Source organism: Ostrea edulis, chromosome 6, assembly GCF_947568905.1.
Source record: "Ostrea edulis chromosome 6, xbOstEdul1.1, whole genome shotgun sequence".
Lineage (NCBI taxonomy): Eukaryota > Metazoa > Mollusca > Bivalvia > Ostreida > Ostreidae > Ostrea > Ostrea edulis.
This window is the reverse complement of record NC_079169.1, coordinates 56,622,503-56,639,441: the sequence shown is the minus strand read 5'-3', so window position 1 is coordinate 56,639,441 and position 16,939 is coordinate 56,622,503. Positions and strand designations below refer to the sequence as shown.

The window sequence follows — 16,939 nt, the reverse complement described above, 5'->3', positions numbered from 1 at the left end:
TTAGTAATTAAGTTTGATAATTAATGAATTTTTCTTTGTTACCCTTGAAAGGTTTTTTCTAAACCAAGCTATTTGTATAATGATAGTTTTGCTCAAGCTTGTTTATTGCTATGAACTGGTGCTCAGGTGAGTGATGTGGCCCATGGGCCTCTTGTTTAAGGTTTCATTTAAGTACTTTCATATCATGAAATAAATATCTTAGTAATTTTTTAGTCAGCTTGCGAAGTGAGATGCTCCTTGCTGTCAACGGCATCTTTTAAAAGCGGATTTTAATTTAGGGCTCACAAACTTTTCTGTTTATTCTTACACCGAGAGCAAATAAATCATGTGACCATTTCTGCATGAATCTACTATTAAAGGTGATCGAGACAGAGAACATGTGCAGTTTGTAAATATCACAGTTTGTGTGTACAATTCTGACTAAGCGGAATTCTTGTCCTTATATACATACTACAAAGTGGTAATCTTCACTGAATAATGTTAATTTCAGCAAAGCACAAAATTTATAAGTGTAGCAATACAGTTTTAACAGACTCGATAATTTCTTTGTTTAAACTTCAAAATTTATCGAATGAGTGTTCAGTTTATTGTAATTATAGCTGCGAAAAATGCTGTACCAAGGTGCAATGTAACAACCTCACTGGTAATGATAAACATAATAATCTAAGCCAATAATTTGATTGATCTGTACTAAATGAAGAATTCAAACATAAAACTCTTAATTTTTGCCATATTTAGATGGGTAAAGTACATCAGTTGTTTACTGCAAATGGAAAGTTAAAAGTAATTGCATATTCCCAGACCCATGGAAATCGTGCAGAATGCAGAAAGCCACAGACAGAAAGATCTGACATTAAAAAAGTGCTAATGTCACGGTATCACAGTATCATGACAGTTTTCTTTAAAAAATGCACGATGATGAATTTTATTCACTGTTTCATAATAATTAGTTACAGGATGTAAGCGATATGCGTATTATATTGAGTTAAATATTGGTGTAATGAATGATTATGCATTATTCCGATTGTATTTTTGAAGTGTAAAAGTATGGAAACCCATTAATGTCATTGTAACAATCGGTATGTCATTCTCTACCCAGAGTTCCAGTCTGCGAAATTAGCGGTAGTCCAAATGCCCGCGGCCAGTGATTTTCCTGTTGGACTTGTAAAATCTGCTTGGCAACAAGTCCGACTGGCTTGTAAAAAAAATTACCCGTCGGGAGTTTTAATTTGACAATCGGAAGTAAATAAATATTACGCGCATGCTCAAGACATGAATTAGAATAACTCGCCCCAAACAAAGTCATTCATCCCATTAATTACGCATCTTCACTCAGTCTGTTCCGGATTTGTCCTGAAAATTATTCAGATTTAATAATATTTTTTAGTTTTTTTGTACATTTTTTTTTCGGGCAAGTGAAATTGAGTTCAGGCATGTGGATTTCCTGAAAATGGTTGCCCGAATGGCTTGTGGTTTGCAAATCTTAATATCATTGACTGGAGTTCCGTGCGCTACTCACACTATACATTCCAGTGATTCATTGCACACCCTGGCATGATATATAAGTCTATGCAACTTTAAAAGTTATTTAGAATTGAATTACAGTATGTTTTTCAAATACTTTTTCCATTTAAGCATGCATGCATATAATATTCTATTCAAACAATTTTAGACATACCATCTATAGCAATTTCTAACAAACAATATTTGATTTTACTGTTCATGCTGTTTGAGAAATATTTTTCTTTACCCATAAGAATTTAGATTCTGTTAATTGAAAGTTCAAGATCAAAGCTGTATGTTACTTAAAGGTGAAGATAAAAGTTGTCAACGTAAGAAACAATGTTTCATAAATGTGTTGATTGATAGCAATTACATGGATTAAGAAGATTTAAACATTTGTTCTAAGAGGCATGGATGCCAAACCAATTATTTAAGGAGGATATGCATTGTAATGCATATTTAAGGCACTATACATTGTACATTTCCTACCCAAAGTCCCGTGTGGTACTAGCACTATACATTCTCTACCCAGAGTTCCATGCGCTACTCGACCGCACTATGAAGCTCTGGTGAGAGAATGTCAGTATTTACGTTTTCTGAAGTACGGAAACCAATTTAGTCGTATTTCTAAATTCGTGTGACTATAATAGCGAGCGCTGGCTCGTACTGCGAGCTCTAATGACTAGAGCATGGGAAATAATCCGACCTAAATCTAAACCTTTAGTTTAACAAGAAAAAATTTTTGACGCCAATCCCAGAAGTCCCTTGTCAAAAATGACTGAGATCTCGCCAAGTCACATCTTGGACTATGATTGTGAACTTACGTGGATTATCATCCTTGTGGCTTCCTAGCTCGAAAATTCAGTGCACCGTTAGGCGTAATGTTTAACGAAGTGCAATGTTTATGAAAGGCAGGGAAAGATGATGTGTAACGTCATGTATACATTTTGGCATACGTCATAATAAGACTGACAGTGGCGGATCTGAATACTTGTTATTTCCATTTGTAAAAGTCATGTTACCGGGAGAAACCATGTATACCTAAACATTATAGGCATACATAATATGGCATCGAATACAAATTGTGTTTAATCTACTGCAAACTACAAATCTGATTAAAATACTATAGTCTCAAAAGGAATTGATTATTCTAACAAGAAAAAAAAGACTAACTTGTTGAATTGTGTGAATTTAAGCTATTTGAAAAATTACAAAAAATAAATAAATAAATAAACAGAATTCGGCCGGATCGAAAACATTTCTTTTAAAATCTTTGGGTTTTTTTCAGCGTCTAAAAATATTAAAAACTTCTAAATCTATTTTCTTTGGCACGTCCGGTAATGCAAACCACAATGACACCCCACCCCCCCACCCCTGATAACCAACCATGCCACTTGCTATCAACAACTGAAAATCATTAATTAATTCTTGTTTTGTTTAACTCTTATTGCAACAGTGAAGAGAGGCTCAAATATGTTGCAATTTATTCAATAATATGAGAATGCTGAAAGATTTCATCATAGTATTACAACTAGGATTATGTACAATATCATAAATATTGTTCTAATTTTCTCTTCTGAAACATGTCATTGCTACAAGGGGATTGTTATATGAATGTCATTTTTTTTTTTAAAAAATTAGATAGGTACGCATAGGGTGGGGCGGGATCTGCGCGCATGTATGTGCAATAGTGTTGAATTTATCGATTGATTTAAAATTTAATTATCATTATATTGAAATGTGTTTTATGTTCAAAGGCAGTGCTGTTCACACAGTTTTACAAACTTGAAAGGTTTGCTACAAGACTTAGCCATTTTAATCACACAATCAGTGACTTGGAAAGATTGAGGGCAGAAATAAGTGAAATAGAGGCATGCAGTCGAGAGCATACAGTTCTAAACAAGTCATAGTGAAGGCAGCATAAAGAAAATGTATATAGTATAAAAATATTTCAATCACATTCATTATGTTTTAATGATTTAATACTTAAAACCCTGGGAGAAAACTAAAATGGGCTGTTTCTGCTGCCCAATTTCATTCATGTACTGATTATTTGGCTAATAGATACTGTTTAAATTCATGAACCTGAACAAAGCATGAACATTACAAAATACATGTAGCTGCATGCACTTACTCAAATGGTAGCACCGTCAACATTATATAGGAGATTCTGTGATCAATTACTTATGCCTCCTTTCAAAGAAGAAAGGAGGGGGGATTACTTGCACTTGTTGATTGGTTGACCACATGTTTGCTCAATATCTTGAGAATCATTCACTTGATCGTTATGATATTCCATATATGTTGGTTGATTATGAGTAGAAGAGGACCCCAAGTGATTTTCAGGTCAAGGGTCAATGCACTCTGGACACAGGAAAATACTTCACTCAATATATGAATGAACCTTTGCTTGACAGACATCAGACTTGGAACATTGTCACATTCTAAGGAGTAGATGACTCCTAAGGATTTTGAGGTCACATGGATAAAGGTCAAGGGCCAAATAGGACATAGGAATATACTGTCCACTCAATATCTTGAGAACCATTTCCTTGACAGACATCAAACTTGGAACACTGGTACATCATAAGGAGTGGATTATCCCTATTGATTTTGAGGTCACATGGTCCAAGGTCAAGCGTCAAACTGTACATAGGAATATACTGTTCGCTCAATATTTTGAGAACCCTTTGCTTGACAGACATCAAACTGGGTATGCTGGTAAATCTTAAGGAGGAAATGACCCCTATTAATTTTAAGTTCACTTGATCAAGGGTCAAACTGGACATAGTAATATATTGTCTCCTATATTTCAAAAATCAGTTGCTTGATTGACACCAAACTTGGTACACTGCAGCTGGTACATCCTAAGGAGTAAATGAACCCTATTTATTTTTAAGTCACTTGCTCAGTCCTCTCTAGATGTAAGATATTGTCACTCAATATCTTGGAATTGATTTGGCACTATTATCAATTAAAATGATTCATATGTATTCAATTCTCAATTTTGCACCATGGGGGATGTATGTTTGACAAACATTTCTGGTTTTCTTTTTTGTTTTGATAGTATATATATCTTTTGATGTCTAATTACTGAAAAACTCTAAAAATATACCCTGAGAGTCAGTACAGTAAATCATGCTAAAAAGAAGCGTGTACACACACACACATACATACACGATGCTCTTCATCCTTGATTACTACTATCTTGCTCCTTGAAGATTACCTACTTCAGTTAAAATTGACAATGAAGTGGAAGTCGACTCCTAAGGCCTTTGATTTTGTACTAAATTGTGTCATATTGCCTCTAACTGTATTATAAAGAATGAATTTATTGGATCAGATATTTTGAATCGTATCTATGATCCAATACAGTGACTAAGACAGTTTGTCACTGAATTAATCCTTTTTGAAAATGGAACAAAAAAATTAGTAATATGAACAAGAGGGTTGGAATCTCGTAAGATTATCAGCTAGAATCCAGGAGTGGATGCAGTATTTCAGCTTATGTATTCAATAATTTTTGGGGTTAACTCATGCAGTAAATCGGCAAGAATAATGAAGTCTCACAGAATTTTAAAAAATTTACTTACTTTTTCATTTCACAGAAAATGTGCGGATAAACAGTGACAAAATTGTTCAGTTATTTGAAATGGATGGATGGAAATATGCTTGTAGAAACAGCTTTTGGTCAAGAAAGAATGCTTTGGTATTATGCCGTCAGCTCAACCAAAGCTCGTAAGTATTTCGTCTTTCGACAGTTAGATACTACCTGTAATAAATCATGGTAGTTCACCTGAGCTGAAAGCACAAGTGAGCTTTTCTGATCACTCGTTGTCCGTTGCCTGTCCATCTGTCTGTAAACTATCAAATTTTCAACTTCTCCAGAACCATCAGGCCAATTTCAACCAAACTTTGCACAAAGCTTCCTTGGGTAAATGGGCCGGGTTTAAGTTTGTTCAAATGTAGGACCATGCCCCTTTGCAGGGTGAGATGATGGCAAAATAGTGAAAATACATTGTCGACATTAAAAAAAAATTCATTTCCAGAACCAGTGCCAATTTCAACCAAACTTGGCACAAAGCATTCTTATGTGAAGAGGATTCACATTGTTCAATTGAAGGACCACACCCCTTTCCAAAGGGAGAAAATAGTGAAATAGTGAATATACATTGACAAGTTTTAAAAATCTTCTTCTCCAGAACCATTGGACCATGCAATTTCAACCAAACTTCGCACAAAGCATCCTTGGGTGAAGGGATTCAAGTTTGTTCAAATGAAGGACCATGCTCCCTACAAAAGGAAGATAATCACAAAAATGCAAATAGGGTGGGGTCATTTAAAAAACAATTTCTGAAGAAGGACTGGGCTAGAAAAGCTGAAATTTACATGAAAGATTCCTTACATAGTGCAGATTCAAGTTGATCCCTGGGGGTGAGTTGGGGCCACAATGGGGGATCAAAGTTTTACATGCGAATAGATATGTAAAATCTTTCAAAATCTTCTTTTCAAGAACCACTGGACCAAGAAAGTTTATATTTAAATGAAAGCTTCCTGACATAGTGCAGATTCGAGTTTGTTAAAATCATGGCCCTCAGGGGTATAGGGTAGGGCCACAATAGGGGATCAAAATTTTTCATACAACTATATGGGGGAAATCTTTAAAAATTGTCTTCTCAAGAACCACTGGGTCAGGAAAGTACAAATCTGTATGAAAACTTCCTGCCATTGTGCAGAATCTGATTCAACAATTAAAGTTTTAAAATCAGCATTTTGTAATTTAAACAATTAATATACTTATTTGTTGTATTTTTGACAGCATTATAAACAGTTGAAATGTCATTTATCAAAACATTATTACGTTATCATTTGGACAGGGATATTTTATATTCCACTTCACGGTATCGAAGTTATGGTTACCAGTTTTCAACTTCAAAGCGTGTCATTACTTGTAATGGAACAGAGGAAATGCTGGCGGATTGCCCATATACAGTGCAGACATCTTGTTCTTATAATGCCAAAATTATGTGTGGGAGTATGTGTCATACTTTGATCTTATATTTTGGAAATGAAAATGTACTATAAACTTGCATAAGAGAATAAACACTGCACATGTGCTTCAAATAATTATTAGGGTGTACATATTATCAAAATATTAAGTTATGGAGATATAGATTTATATATATATATATATATATATATATATATATATATATATAATATTGTGATGTGTGTATGTACCTTAATGCACTCCTTAACTTAATTCATATTGTCATTTCACTCTAGATTGCCCAAATTGGACATACTCCAGTGATTGTTCTAAATCCTGTGATTGCAATCGAGAATATAGTTTGGGATGTGATGTCAATAATGGAACCTGTATTTGTCGAGATAATTTCAAAGGAGATGATTGTAGTTGTCATGCAGCTACTGCAGACCCATGCTCTGGGCAACACTCCAAATGTAAATTTGACAGATGCATCTGTGAAGAGGGATCCTTCAATCAGTCAGCATCATGTTCAGGTAATAATCACAGTCCTTGTATTTATATTTTTAGAGTAATATTTTCAGTGGCCTTTTTAGGATAATAGTACATGTTAACGTCTTGGGCTCTTACAACTACATAGAAGGATATCGACCCTCTTTTTGGTTTTAAATTTAGAAGCAGGTTCTGTGGGACGTTTTTTTTTTTTAAACTGGGAATTGAACCAGGGATCCCTGCATTACTATTAAGGTGTTCTGACCACTGAGCTACCCAAACAGATATTCACAGTTCATATAGCCCAAACCACCACATTCCTCCCTCCTTAAATTGTCATAGCTCTCAAAGAAACACAACCCAGATTCTTTTACCCCTGGCAGGACTTTCATTTGCAAGTTCTGTAGTCATCAACAGCACCAAAAGTAATATAAGAAAGGAGAAAATTTTGTGTGTGGACTGGGAATTGAACCTGAGTTACCTGCATTACTAGTTAAGTGCTCTAACCACTGAGCTACTTAGGTCATTATCCACAGTCCATGTAGCCCTAACTAACACACCGTTAGAAAATTTAAGAAGTCACAGAAGACTTTTTGAGGGATAAAAATGCATTAGCAGGAAATTTATATTTTGCACTAGAGTACCAGACTTTGCAGGAGTTGGTTAGTGAAATACTCTCAGGATAAATCAGGAGCTTGTTAGTGTGATAAATCAGGAACTTGTGAGTGGGATAAATCAGGAACTTGTTAGTGGGATAAATCAGGACCTTGTTAGTGGGATAAATCAGGAGCTTGTTAGTGGGATAAATCAGGAGCTTGTTAGTGTGATAAATCAGGAACTTGTTAGTGGGATAAATCAGTAAATTTTTAGTGGGATAAATCAGGAACTGGTTAGTGGGATAAAGCAGGAACTTGTTAGCGGAATAAATCAGGAACTGGTTAGTGGGATAAATCAGGACCTTGTTAGTGGGATAAATCAGGAGCTTGTAAGTGGGATAAATCAGGAACTTGTTAGTGTGATAAATCAGGAGCTTGTTAGTGGGATAAATCAGGACCTTGTTAGCGGGATAAAACAGGAACTTGTTAGTGGGATAAATCAGGAGCTGGTTAGCGGGATAAATCAGGAACTTGTTAGCGGGATAAAGCAGAAACTTGTTAGTAGGATAAATCAGGAGTTTGTTAGTGTGATAAATCAGGAACTTGTTAGCGGGATAAATCAGGAACTTGTTAGTGGGATAAATCAGGAACTTGTTAGTGGGATAAATCAGGAACTTGTTAGTGTGATAAATCAGGACCTTGTTAGTGGGATAAATCAGGACCTTGTTAGTGGGATAAATCAGGAACTTGTTAGTGTGATAAATCAGGAACTGGTTAGTGGGATAAATCAGGAACTTGTTAGTGGGATAAATCAGGAGCTTGTTAGTGGGATAAATCAGGAGCTTGTTAGTGGGATAAATTGGGAGCTTGTTAGTGGGATACTCCTGGGATAAATCAGGACCTTGTTAGTGGGATAAATCAGGAACTTGTTAGTGGGATAAATCAGGAGCTTGTTAGTGGGATACTCCTGGGATTGGACAGTGGGGAGTGCATGCATTTCAGAAAATGAAGCTTTATGTTTGTCTCTTAATTAATAACCCAAACTAAAGAATGAAAATGGTGACGAAATTCGAAAGATGAATAAAATGATAAAGTGGGAATTTTCGAGGGATAAAAATACTTTAGCGGGAGATGTATGCTTCTCACTAAGAAATATCAGACATTGCCGGAACTTGTTAGTGGAATACTCTTGGGTAAATCGGGAACTTGTTAGCGGGATAAATCAGGAGTTTGTTAGTGGGATAAATCAGGACCTTGTTAGCGGGATAAAGCAGGAACTTGTTAGTAGGATAAATCAGGAGCTGGTAAGCGGGATAAATCAGGAACTTGTTAGCGGGATAAAGCAGAAACTTGTTAGTAGGATAAATCAGGAGTTTGTTAGTGTGATAAAGCAGGAACTTGTTAGCGGGATAAAGCAGGAACTTGTTAGTGGGATAAATCAGGACCTTGTTAGCAGGATAAAGCAGGAACTTGTTAGTAGGATAAATCAGGAGCTGGTTAGCGGGATAAATCAGGAACTTGTTAGCGGGATAAAGCAGAAACTTGTTAGTAGGATAAATCAGGAGTTTGTTAGTGGGATAAAGCAGGAACTTGTTAGTGGGATAAATCAGGAACTTGTTAGTGGGATAAATCAGGAACTAATGTTAGTGTGATAAATCAGGAAATGGTTAGTGGGATAAATCAGGAGCTTGTTAGTGGGATAAATCAGGACCTTGTTAGTGGGATAAATCAGGAACTGGTTAGTGGGATAAATCAGGAACTGGTTAGCGGGATAAATCAGGAGCTTGTTAGTGGGATAAATCAGGAGTTTGTTAGTGTGATAAATCAGGAACTTGTTAGTAGGATAAATCAGGAACTGGTTAGTGGGATAAAGCAGGAACTTGTTAGCGGGATAAATAAGGAACTTGTTAGCGGGATAAATCAGGAACTTGTTAGTGGGATAAGTCAGGAACTTGTTAGCTGGATAAGTCAGGAGGGTTAACATGTACATATGTACTAGGATATTCATAATTTATCTATACGGTGTGAAATTATAGCTGTCATTATATTATATATTTATTTTGTGTTTCTGTAGATTTAAAAGACACCATCTACTATTGCTCTTTCCAAACGTATTCATGGCGAGACACTTGTAGTATAAGAACTTTGAATAGCCGTTCGAATCGACACGGTGTAAGTTGCTATCACACTTTATAACACATATGCATGTACATTGTAAATGTATTCTATCAATTTATATATGGTCAAACCTCATTATCTCATACTCAATGGGACTGAGAAAAAACTTTGAAATATCCAATGATATTGAAGGTAAAATACTTGAAGTATAAGTGGTTTGGATGTCCAAATCACTTTTACACATATCCATGGTATTCGAGATATCAATGTTTGAGAAAGTTCAACTGTATATCATCATTAGGAAATACAAAATTAATTTTGTAATATAATATATGTGTCAATTAAAGAATTCAGTTGGAATTACCAGAACAAAATATACCACTTGGGAGGGGGGGAGGTGTTCCGCTTTAAAGCAGAATTCTGCTTTCCGGACTGGAAAAATCAGTAACCGTTGTCTATATAACGATTCCGCTTCCAGAAATTTCTAGGTTCAATAAATTTCACCATTTATGAATCTTATTATACCCCATGCAACGAAGGTGCGAAGGGTATAATGTTTTTGACCCGTCCGTCAGTCCCTTTTTTGTCGGCGCACCTCCTCTGAGACTGCTCAACAGAATCGCATGAAACTTTGTAGTTAATAAGGACACACTCAGTGACTGTAGATATGCATATTCCCAGGAAATTCTCATTCAATAATTTTTCAGGGAGTTAAAACCCTTTTGAACTTAGAATTTTGAGCCCGCCTGTCCTGTTTTTGTCAGCATAACTCCGACGAGAATGCTCAACAGAATTTTGTGAAACTTTGTAGTTAATAAGGACACACTGTGTAGATGTGCATATTCCCAAAAAAATTTGATTCAATAATTTTCTGGGAGTTATGCCCCTTTTGAACATAGAAATTTGAGCCCTTCTGTCCTGTTCTTGTCGGTGCAACTCCTCTGAGACCGCTCAACAGAATGTTTTGAAACTTTGTAGGTAATGAGGACACACTGTACAGGTTTGCAAATTCTCAGGAAATTCTGTTTCAATAATTTTTCTGAGAGTTATGTCCCTTTTGAACATAAAACTTCCGCCAAATTATAATATTTTTAACAACTTGTGTCAGACCGGTTTTTAGCTCACCTGAGCTGAAAGCTCAAGTGAGCTATTTTGATCGCCTGTTGTACGTCGTCTGTCCATCCGTCTGTTGGTAAACTTTTTACATTTTTGACTTCTTCTCCAGAACCACTGGGCCAATTTCAACCAAACTTGGCCAAAAGCATCCTTGGGTGAAGGGCTTTCAAGTTTGTTTAAATGAAGGGCCATGTTCCTTTTAAAGGGGAGATAATCACAAAAATTCAAAAATAGGGTGGGGTCATTTAAAAATCTTCTCAAGAACCACTGGACCAGAAGAGCTGAAATTTATATGAAAGCTTCCTGACATAGTGCAGATTCAAGTTTGTTCAAATCATGGCCCCCGGGGGTTGGATGGGGCCACAATAGGGGATCAAAGTTTTAAATACAAATATATAGGGAAAATCTTTAAAAATCTTCTTCTCAAGAAGCACTGAGCCAGGAAAGCTGAGATTTACATGAAAGCTTCCTGACATAATGCAGATTCAAGTTTGTTAAAATCATGATCCCTGGGGGTCGGATGGGGCCACAATTGGGGATCAAAGTTTTACATACAAATATATAGAGAAATCTTTAAAAATCTCCTTCTCAAGAACCAATGGGCCAAAGAAGTTGACATGTACATGGAAGCTTTCTAACATAGTGTAGATTCAAGTTTGCAAAAATCATGGCCTCCATGGGTAGGTTGGGGCCATAATAGGGACTAAGGTTTTACATGGAAATATATATGGAAAGTCTTCAGATATGGGCCAAGGTGACTCAGGTGAGTGATGTGGCCTATGGGCCTCTTGTTTAAGCATGCCTTACCTATTTTTATAATCAACTCATCTTACAGCGTTTATTATACCCCATGCAACGAAGTTGCAGAGGGTATAATGTTTTTGACCTGTCTGTCAGTCCCTTTCTTGTCAGCGCAACTTCTTTGAGATTGCTCAACAGAATTTTGTTAAACTTTGTAGTTAATAAGGACACACCGTGTAGATGTGCATATTCCCAGGAAATTCTGATTCAATAATTTTGCTGGGAGTTATGCCCCTTTTGAACTTAGAATTTTGACCAAGTCTGTCCTGTTCTTGTCAGCGCAACTCCTCCAAGACCACTCAACAGAATTTTGTGAAACTTTGTAGTTAATAAGGGCACACTGTGTAGATGTGTATATTCCCAGGAAATTGTGATTTAATAACTTCTGTGGGAGTTATGCCCCTATTGAACTTACAATTTTGAGCCCATCAGTCCTGTTCATGCAGTAATGCATAGCATTACCATTCATTATGTGAGGCATTGTCAAGCAATGTTGGAGTGTAGGGTATGTGAGCTTGCTCTGCTTTCTTTCATTTGCTCAAATATCCAGTTTTGATTTTGAATTTTACATAGCGATCAGTATTTTCTCATTGTATTCTTCTCGTTGATTGATTGAATCATTACGATATCACCCAATCAGCAGAATGTACACTGATAGTAAACACGTGGGCCTTACAAAAATGTCAGTAAAAGTAGTACAAAGAGATGATGCAGTAATGTTTAAGGCCATTGACAAGGTCCATTTATGAAGAACCTTTTATTAAAGTGTTGGTAGATTGTGTAGGACTTTTGCCTATAAGACTAAGTTAAGGAACCGATACTTGCTATACTATTACTAGCATTTTATAAAGCTTAAAACTTCAAAATTGGCTTACAGAATCCATTTTCTGAAAAGCTTCTTGAAGTGAAAATTTAATATCCATTTTGGCCCCCTAGATACTCCGCTGGGGAAGACCCCCAGTCCCCAATTCAGGTTTTTCTATTTCTCTGTAGAATCATGTCTGTGTTACAATTAGTAATAGTTTCATATTGTTCATTGCGTTTATTTCAGTTTCAAACTACCATTATTGAATTTGTATCATTCACTTTTATGCTGTGAAAAATTCAGTAGCTATTTCATGTGTGAACTTAATTTTACATTTTGATTGTAGTACGTATCTTCTAGTTCTTGGAGGCCAAAAGCTGGTAGCGACAATTTCAATTATCTGTATGTGGATACACGACCTTACTATATCTCTGCTGATTCCTATTTCAACGAAATGAACTTGACATTGCAAATAGCACGTAAGTTTGACATTTTGACTCACCTAAGTTATCATGATCGAAGTTTTTTCATTCAGTAACTAGTCACTTGGGTAACCTTATTGCAATTGTTAGTTTATCGTTGTCTGTTGTGTGCATTAACAGTTAAACATGATCAATTTCTTCTCTGAAAATACTTGGCCAATTTTCATCAAATTTGGAATGGAACATCTTTACTTTAGAGTAAGATGAATCTGTTAATTTCATGGTTCCTGCTTCCCTTTTCCTTGAGGAGTGGGGTCAAAACAATGAACAATGATGCAAATAAAAATTTGTTTTACTCAGGGACGTCTAGCAGACAAATTGTGTGTATAGTCCTGATGAGCAAGGACACCTCTACCAAAATGTGAAATTCATGGCTCTTAGAACAGGGTGCTCAGTTACTAGGGTGATGAGGCTTTATAGTTCATGAAGTGAAAATGCATTATTTCTTGGATAATATTTGTGACTCCTGGACATCAAATAATGAGACTGAGTACATAATATCTTCATCTCCAGAACCATTGGGGCAATATCAATCAGACTTAATACAAATCATCCTTAGGTGAAGACAATTTTTTTTTCAAATGAAGTACCATATGCCCCCTTCAAAAGGGAGATAATCACAAAAATGCAAAGATAGGGTGGGGTCGACGTCATTTAAAAATCTTGAGAACCACTGGGCTAGAAATAGTCCAGTCATTCTACGCCAGATTGTGCTGAACCTAGAACTAATTGCAACAGAAATGTTTTTATGTTCTTTGGATAGCTTACAGTGTCCTTAATGCTGTATTAAAAATCGCCATCAATTGAAATTTGCATTATATAGATTTTTGTGGTGAAAATCACGGATTTTGAAGAAAAATCGCAAAAAACTGGAAATCATAGGTACAAAGCCTAAGTCTGAAAAATAGGCCATTTTAGTTATTTGAAATGATTTGAAAACTAAATACTGCATCATAAGGAACAAAAATTTAATTTCTAGCACCATACATACATATTTTATGGGACAAAAATGTCATTTTTGGTGAAAATTAGACAAAAATGTGATTTCCAACAGCTAAGATTGATAATTAACTCTCATAAACATGACAAAGCAAGTTCTATTTTGTAAGCCTCTTAAAAAACGTTTAACAAAGTTATCATAATGATTTGATTCACAGCTATCTTTTTTTAGTCTGAGTCGATACAAAGTTTGACAGACAGTGCTGTGTAACATAATCAGAACAATGACACACTGAGTCAACCTGTTCTCTTCTATCCGCTGCCGTTTATTTCGTCTTTATTCCTATATCTTACTGTTTTTAATGTTATGAATCCTCAGAATCGGAATCTTCATTTGAGATAAAACCGTTCACGCAAATTGTGACTCGACACTCGGTACATGCTATTGAGCATTCTAGTCCATGTTTTCTGCAGTTGCAACGTTTGGTATCACAACTGATTTTGCATTTACAATAAATAGTTTTTAAGAGTTAGTCAGGTGCAGGAAGCATGGTTGATCTTACATGTAAGCACATATTCCCTTCAATGGTCGGATTGGTCCACCCAAAGTCCGTCAAATTCATGTTTTCGTCATTACCAGTCCATTGTTTTACTTCATAGAATGCTCTAAGAGAATGATATTTTGTTGCATTTGACATTGGTGGAAGAGTGTGCACTTCAACCGATGTTGTACATGTAATTCCTAGGGCTTTTTATCCTTGAAATGTTACTTTAAATTGAATATACACTAAAATTTTCCCTCTCCGCCGCACTGATCTATAGGTTAAAGCGTTCGAATCCCGGGCGTGACAGAACTAAGTCGTTAAAATAGGTATTGACAGTTCCATTGCCAAACGCTCGGCATCAGGTGTCCTTAAAAACGGATGTCCCATTTCACAGTAGGTGTGGCACGCTAAACAACCCTCACTGCTCAATGGCCGTAATTATCGAGCAAAGGTCTGAAGTTGAAGCCCTTCACCGATCTTGGTGACGTTTCCATATGGGTGAAAAATTCTCCCGAGAGATGTTAAACAAGAAACAATAAATCAAAATTCTCTCATATATATATATATATATATATATATATATATATATATATATTTCTCTCTCTGAAAAAGTTATTGTTATGCGGATTGCTACTCTAAAATTTTATTAAATGGCGCATTAAAGGGACTGGTTCACGTTTTTTGAAAGAAATGTTTATCATTTTTTTATGTTAAAAATTAAAAATATAACTCATTTAATGTTGACAACCAAAATTTGGACCATCTGAATGTAAGGATAAGAGCAGTACGTATCTTAGCTTTGATTCTGTGTTATGTAAACAGACTCGAGTCTTTTTATGTAAACAAACAAACCAGTGAAACGTTAATTTTTGTAATTTAAAGCATCTTCATTTTGTACAATCACAAATTTTAACTTTTAAATGATACGTTTTACTTAAAGTATTCTTGAAATGTGATATATCTAATAAACTTGGATCAATATCCCTTTATTTTGAAAACTTCGTAAACAATAACACACCTCAATCTTTGTTTTCAAAACAAATAATAAACTCTCTTTAATGAGCTTATTTTTTTTTTTTTGTGAAACCTTCTAAACATATTAGACTATAGAGTTTGATCATTTAAAGTGAAAAACAAAATTTGAGGGGAAATCGTGAATCAGTCCCTGATATTTTTGTTATGAAATTATATATCATACATGTATATGAGATATTTTAAGGAGCCAAATAAAATTTTGGTGTAGTGATCCACCTTAAGATATTACCTGTAAAGCTAAATTCTCAACAAAGAGAAGCACCACAACATACATGATAGTTTTTATTTATACATGTATGTGTATAGTACACATACCTTTTGTTACAGAATATAAATTGTAATTTGCATAATGTCCTGAAATTCTTGTCGGATGCCCACGGCTGATCTCGTCTTTTACTCATCTAATGAGTAGAAGACGAGGTCAGCCGTGGGTATCCGACAATGTGAATGCAGGGGCGTAGCTATAGAACGAAATGATGTGCGTGCCAAAGGAGGCAGGAAGTCTGGAGGGTCATCTTAACCCCCCTGCCTCTCGTGGGCCCTGGACGAAACCATAGTAGGAGCACAGGTGTAAAGTTCCAGAAGCTATTGGGGTTTAGCATTTTCTGTTGTCAAAATATGTATATTAAGTGAACAACGCCCGAGTTTGAAATCACTTAACAGAATTTCTAAGTTTTACTTTCTTGTTAAACAAGCGTTCGGTAGATTTTCTCTCTCAAAATTGCAACAAATAATTTATTGAATATCAAACAAAATAATATATAAATGTTTTGACATTCATTAAGAAGTATTTTCTCGAATAAAATGGAAAAAACGTAAATAACAAAATTTCTTGGTACCTTTTTGTTAAACACGCGTTCCATAGATTTATTTTTCGTCTGCATCCCCCTTCTGTCGGATTTCAATTATTTTGGTACGGAATACTTTTGATTATAATCGTTGAAGTTAAACTAGAATATCCTTGACTAAATATCATTTGAAATACGCCCAATATTGGTGAAAGACGGATAAATAACGGTTTTATAATACTTTAGTGCATTATGGGTAAGTAGCGTCTGTTATGTATAGATTTCGTGTTTATTTTATGTAAATAAAAGTTTATCGATGCTGAATTATGAGGTATGTCAACTAAGATATGAACTATTTGTACATTTTTATATAAAACTTACCAAAAAATTCATTTTCTACTGTTTTCAAACCATGATTTCCATTGTCTTGCTATCTCCGGAAAAAAATTATAAAATTAGGAACTGGTTATGGCGGCCCAATGGCGACATTTAAAAATTGTTATAATTTTACTTAGACAAAATATTTATGTGGCGATTTTTGATGGGGTGTTTTAGGGATATAGTTCAAAGTTTTTACGCATGATTTATTTTTTCTGTAGCAATTTGTTCTGGGTCAATTAGTATTATGATTGGACTAAAAGCTGAAATTTACACGAAAGCTTTCTGACACAGTGTAGATTCAAGTTTGTTCAAATCATAACCCCAGGGGTATGTTGAGGCCACTATAGGGGA

At 35.4% G+C, this 16,939-nt stretch overlaps 1 protein-coding gene across 4 annotated transcripts in view; it reads left to right on the top strand.

Moving 5' to 3' along the window:
- LOC125645464 (uncharacterized) overlaps nt 1-16,939 on the top strand; it is a 202,610-nt gene that overhangs the window by 96,648 nt on the left and 89,023 nt on the right. For all 4 annotated transcript variants that reach the window (XR_008795896.1, XR_008795897.1, XM_048871004.2 and 1 more), the window contains 5 exons: nt 5,112-5,241; nt 6,381-6,538; nt 6,790-7,026; nt 9,653-9,750; nt 12,765-12,897. Coding sequence is in view for 2 of the 4 variants with exons in the window: in XM_048871004.2 (XP_048726961.2) it covers nt 5,112-5,241; nt 6,381-6,538; nt 6,790-7,026; nt 9,653-9,750; nt 12,765-12,897 (756 nt within the window). In the remaining 2 variants the exon portion in view is untranslated. The remainder of the gene's footprint in view (nt 1-5,111; nt 5,242-6,380; nt 6,539-6,789; nt 7,027-9,652; nt 9,751-12,764; nt 12,898-16,939) is intronic.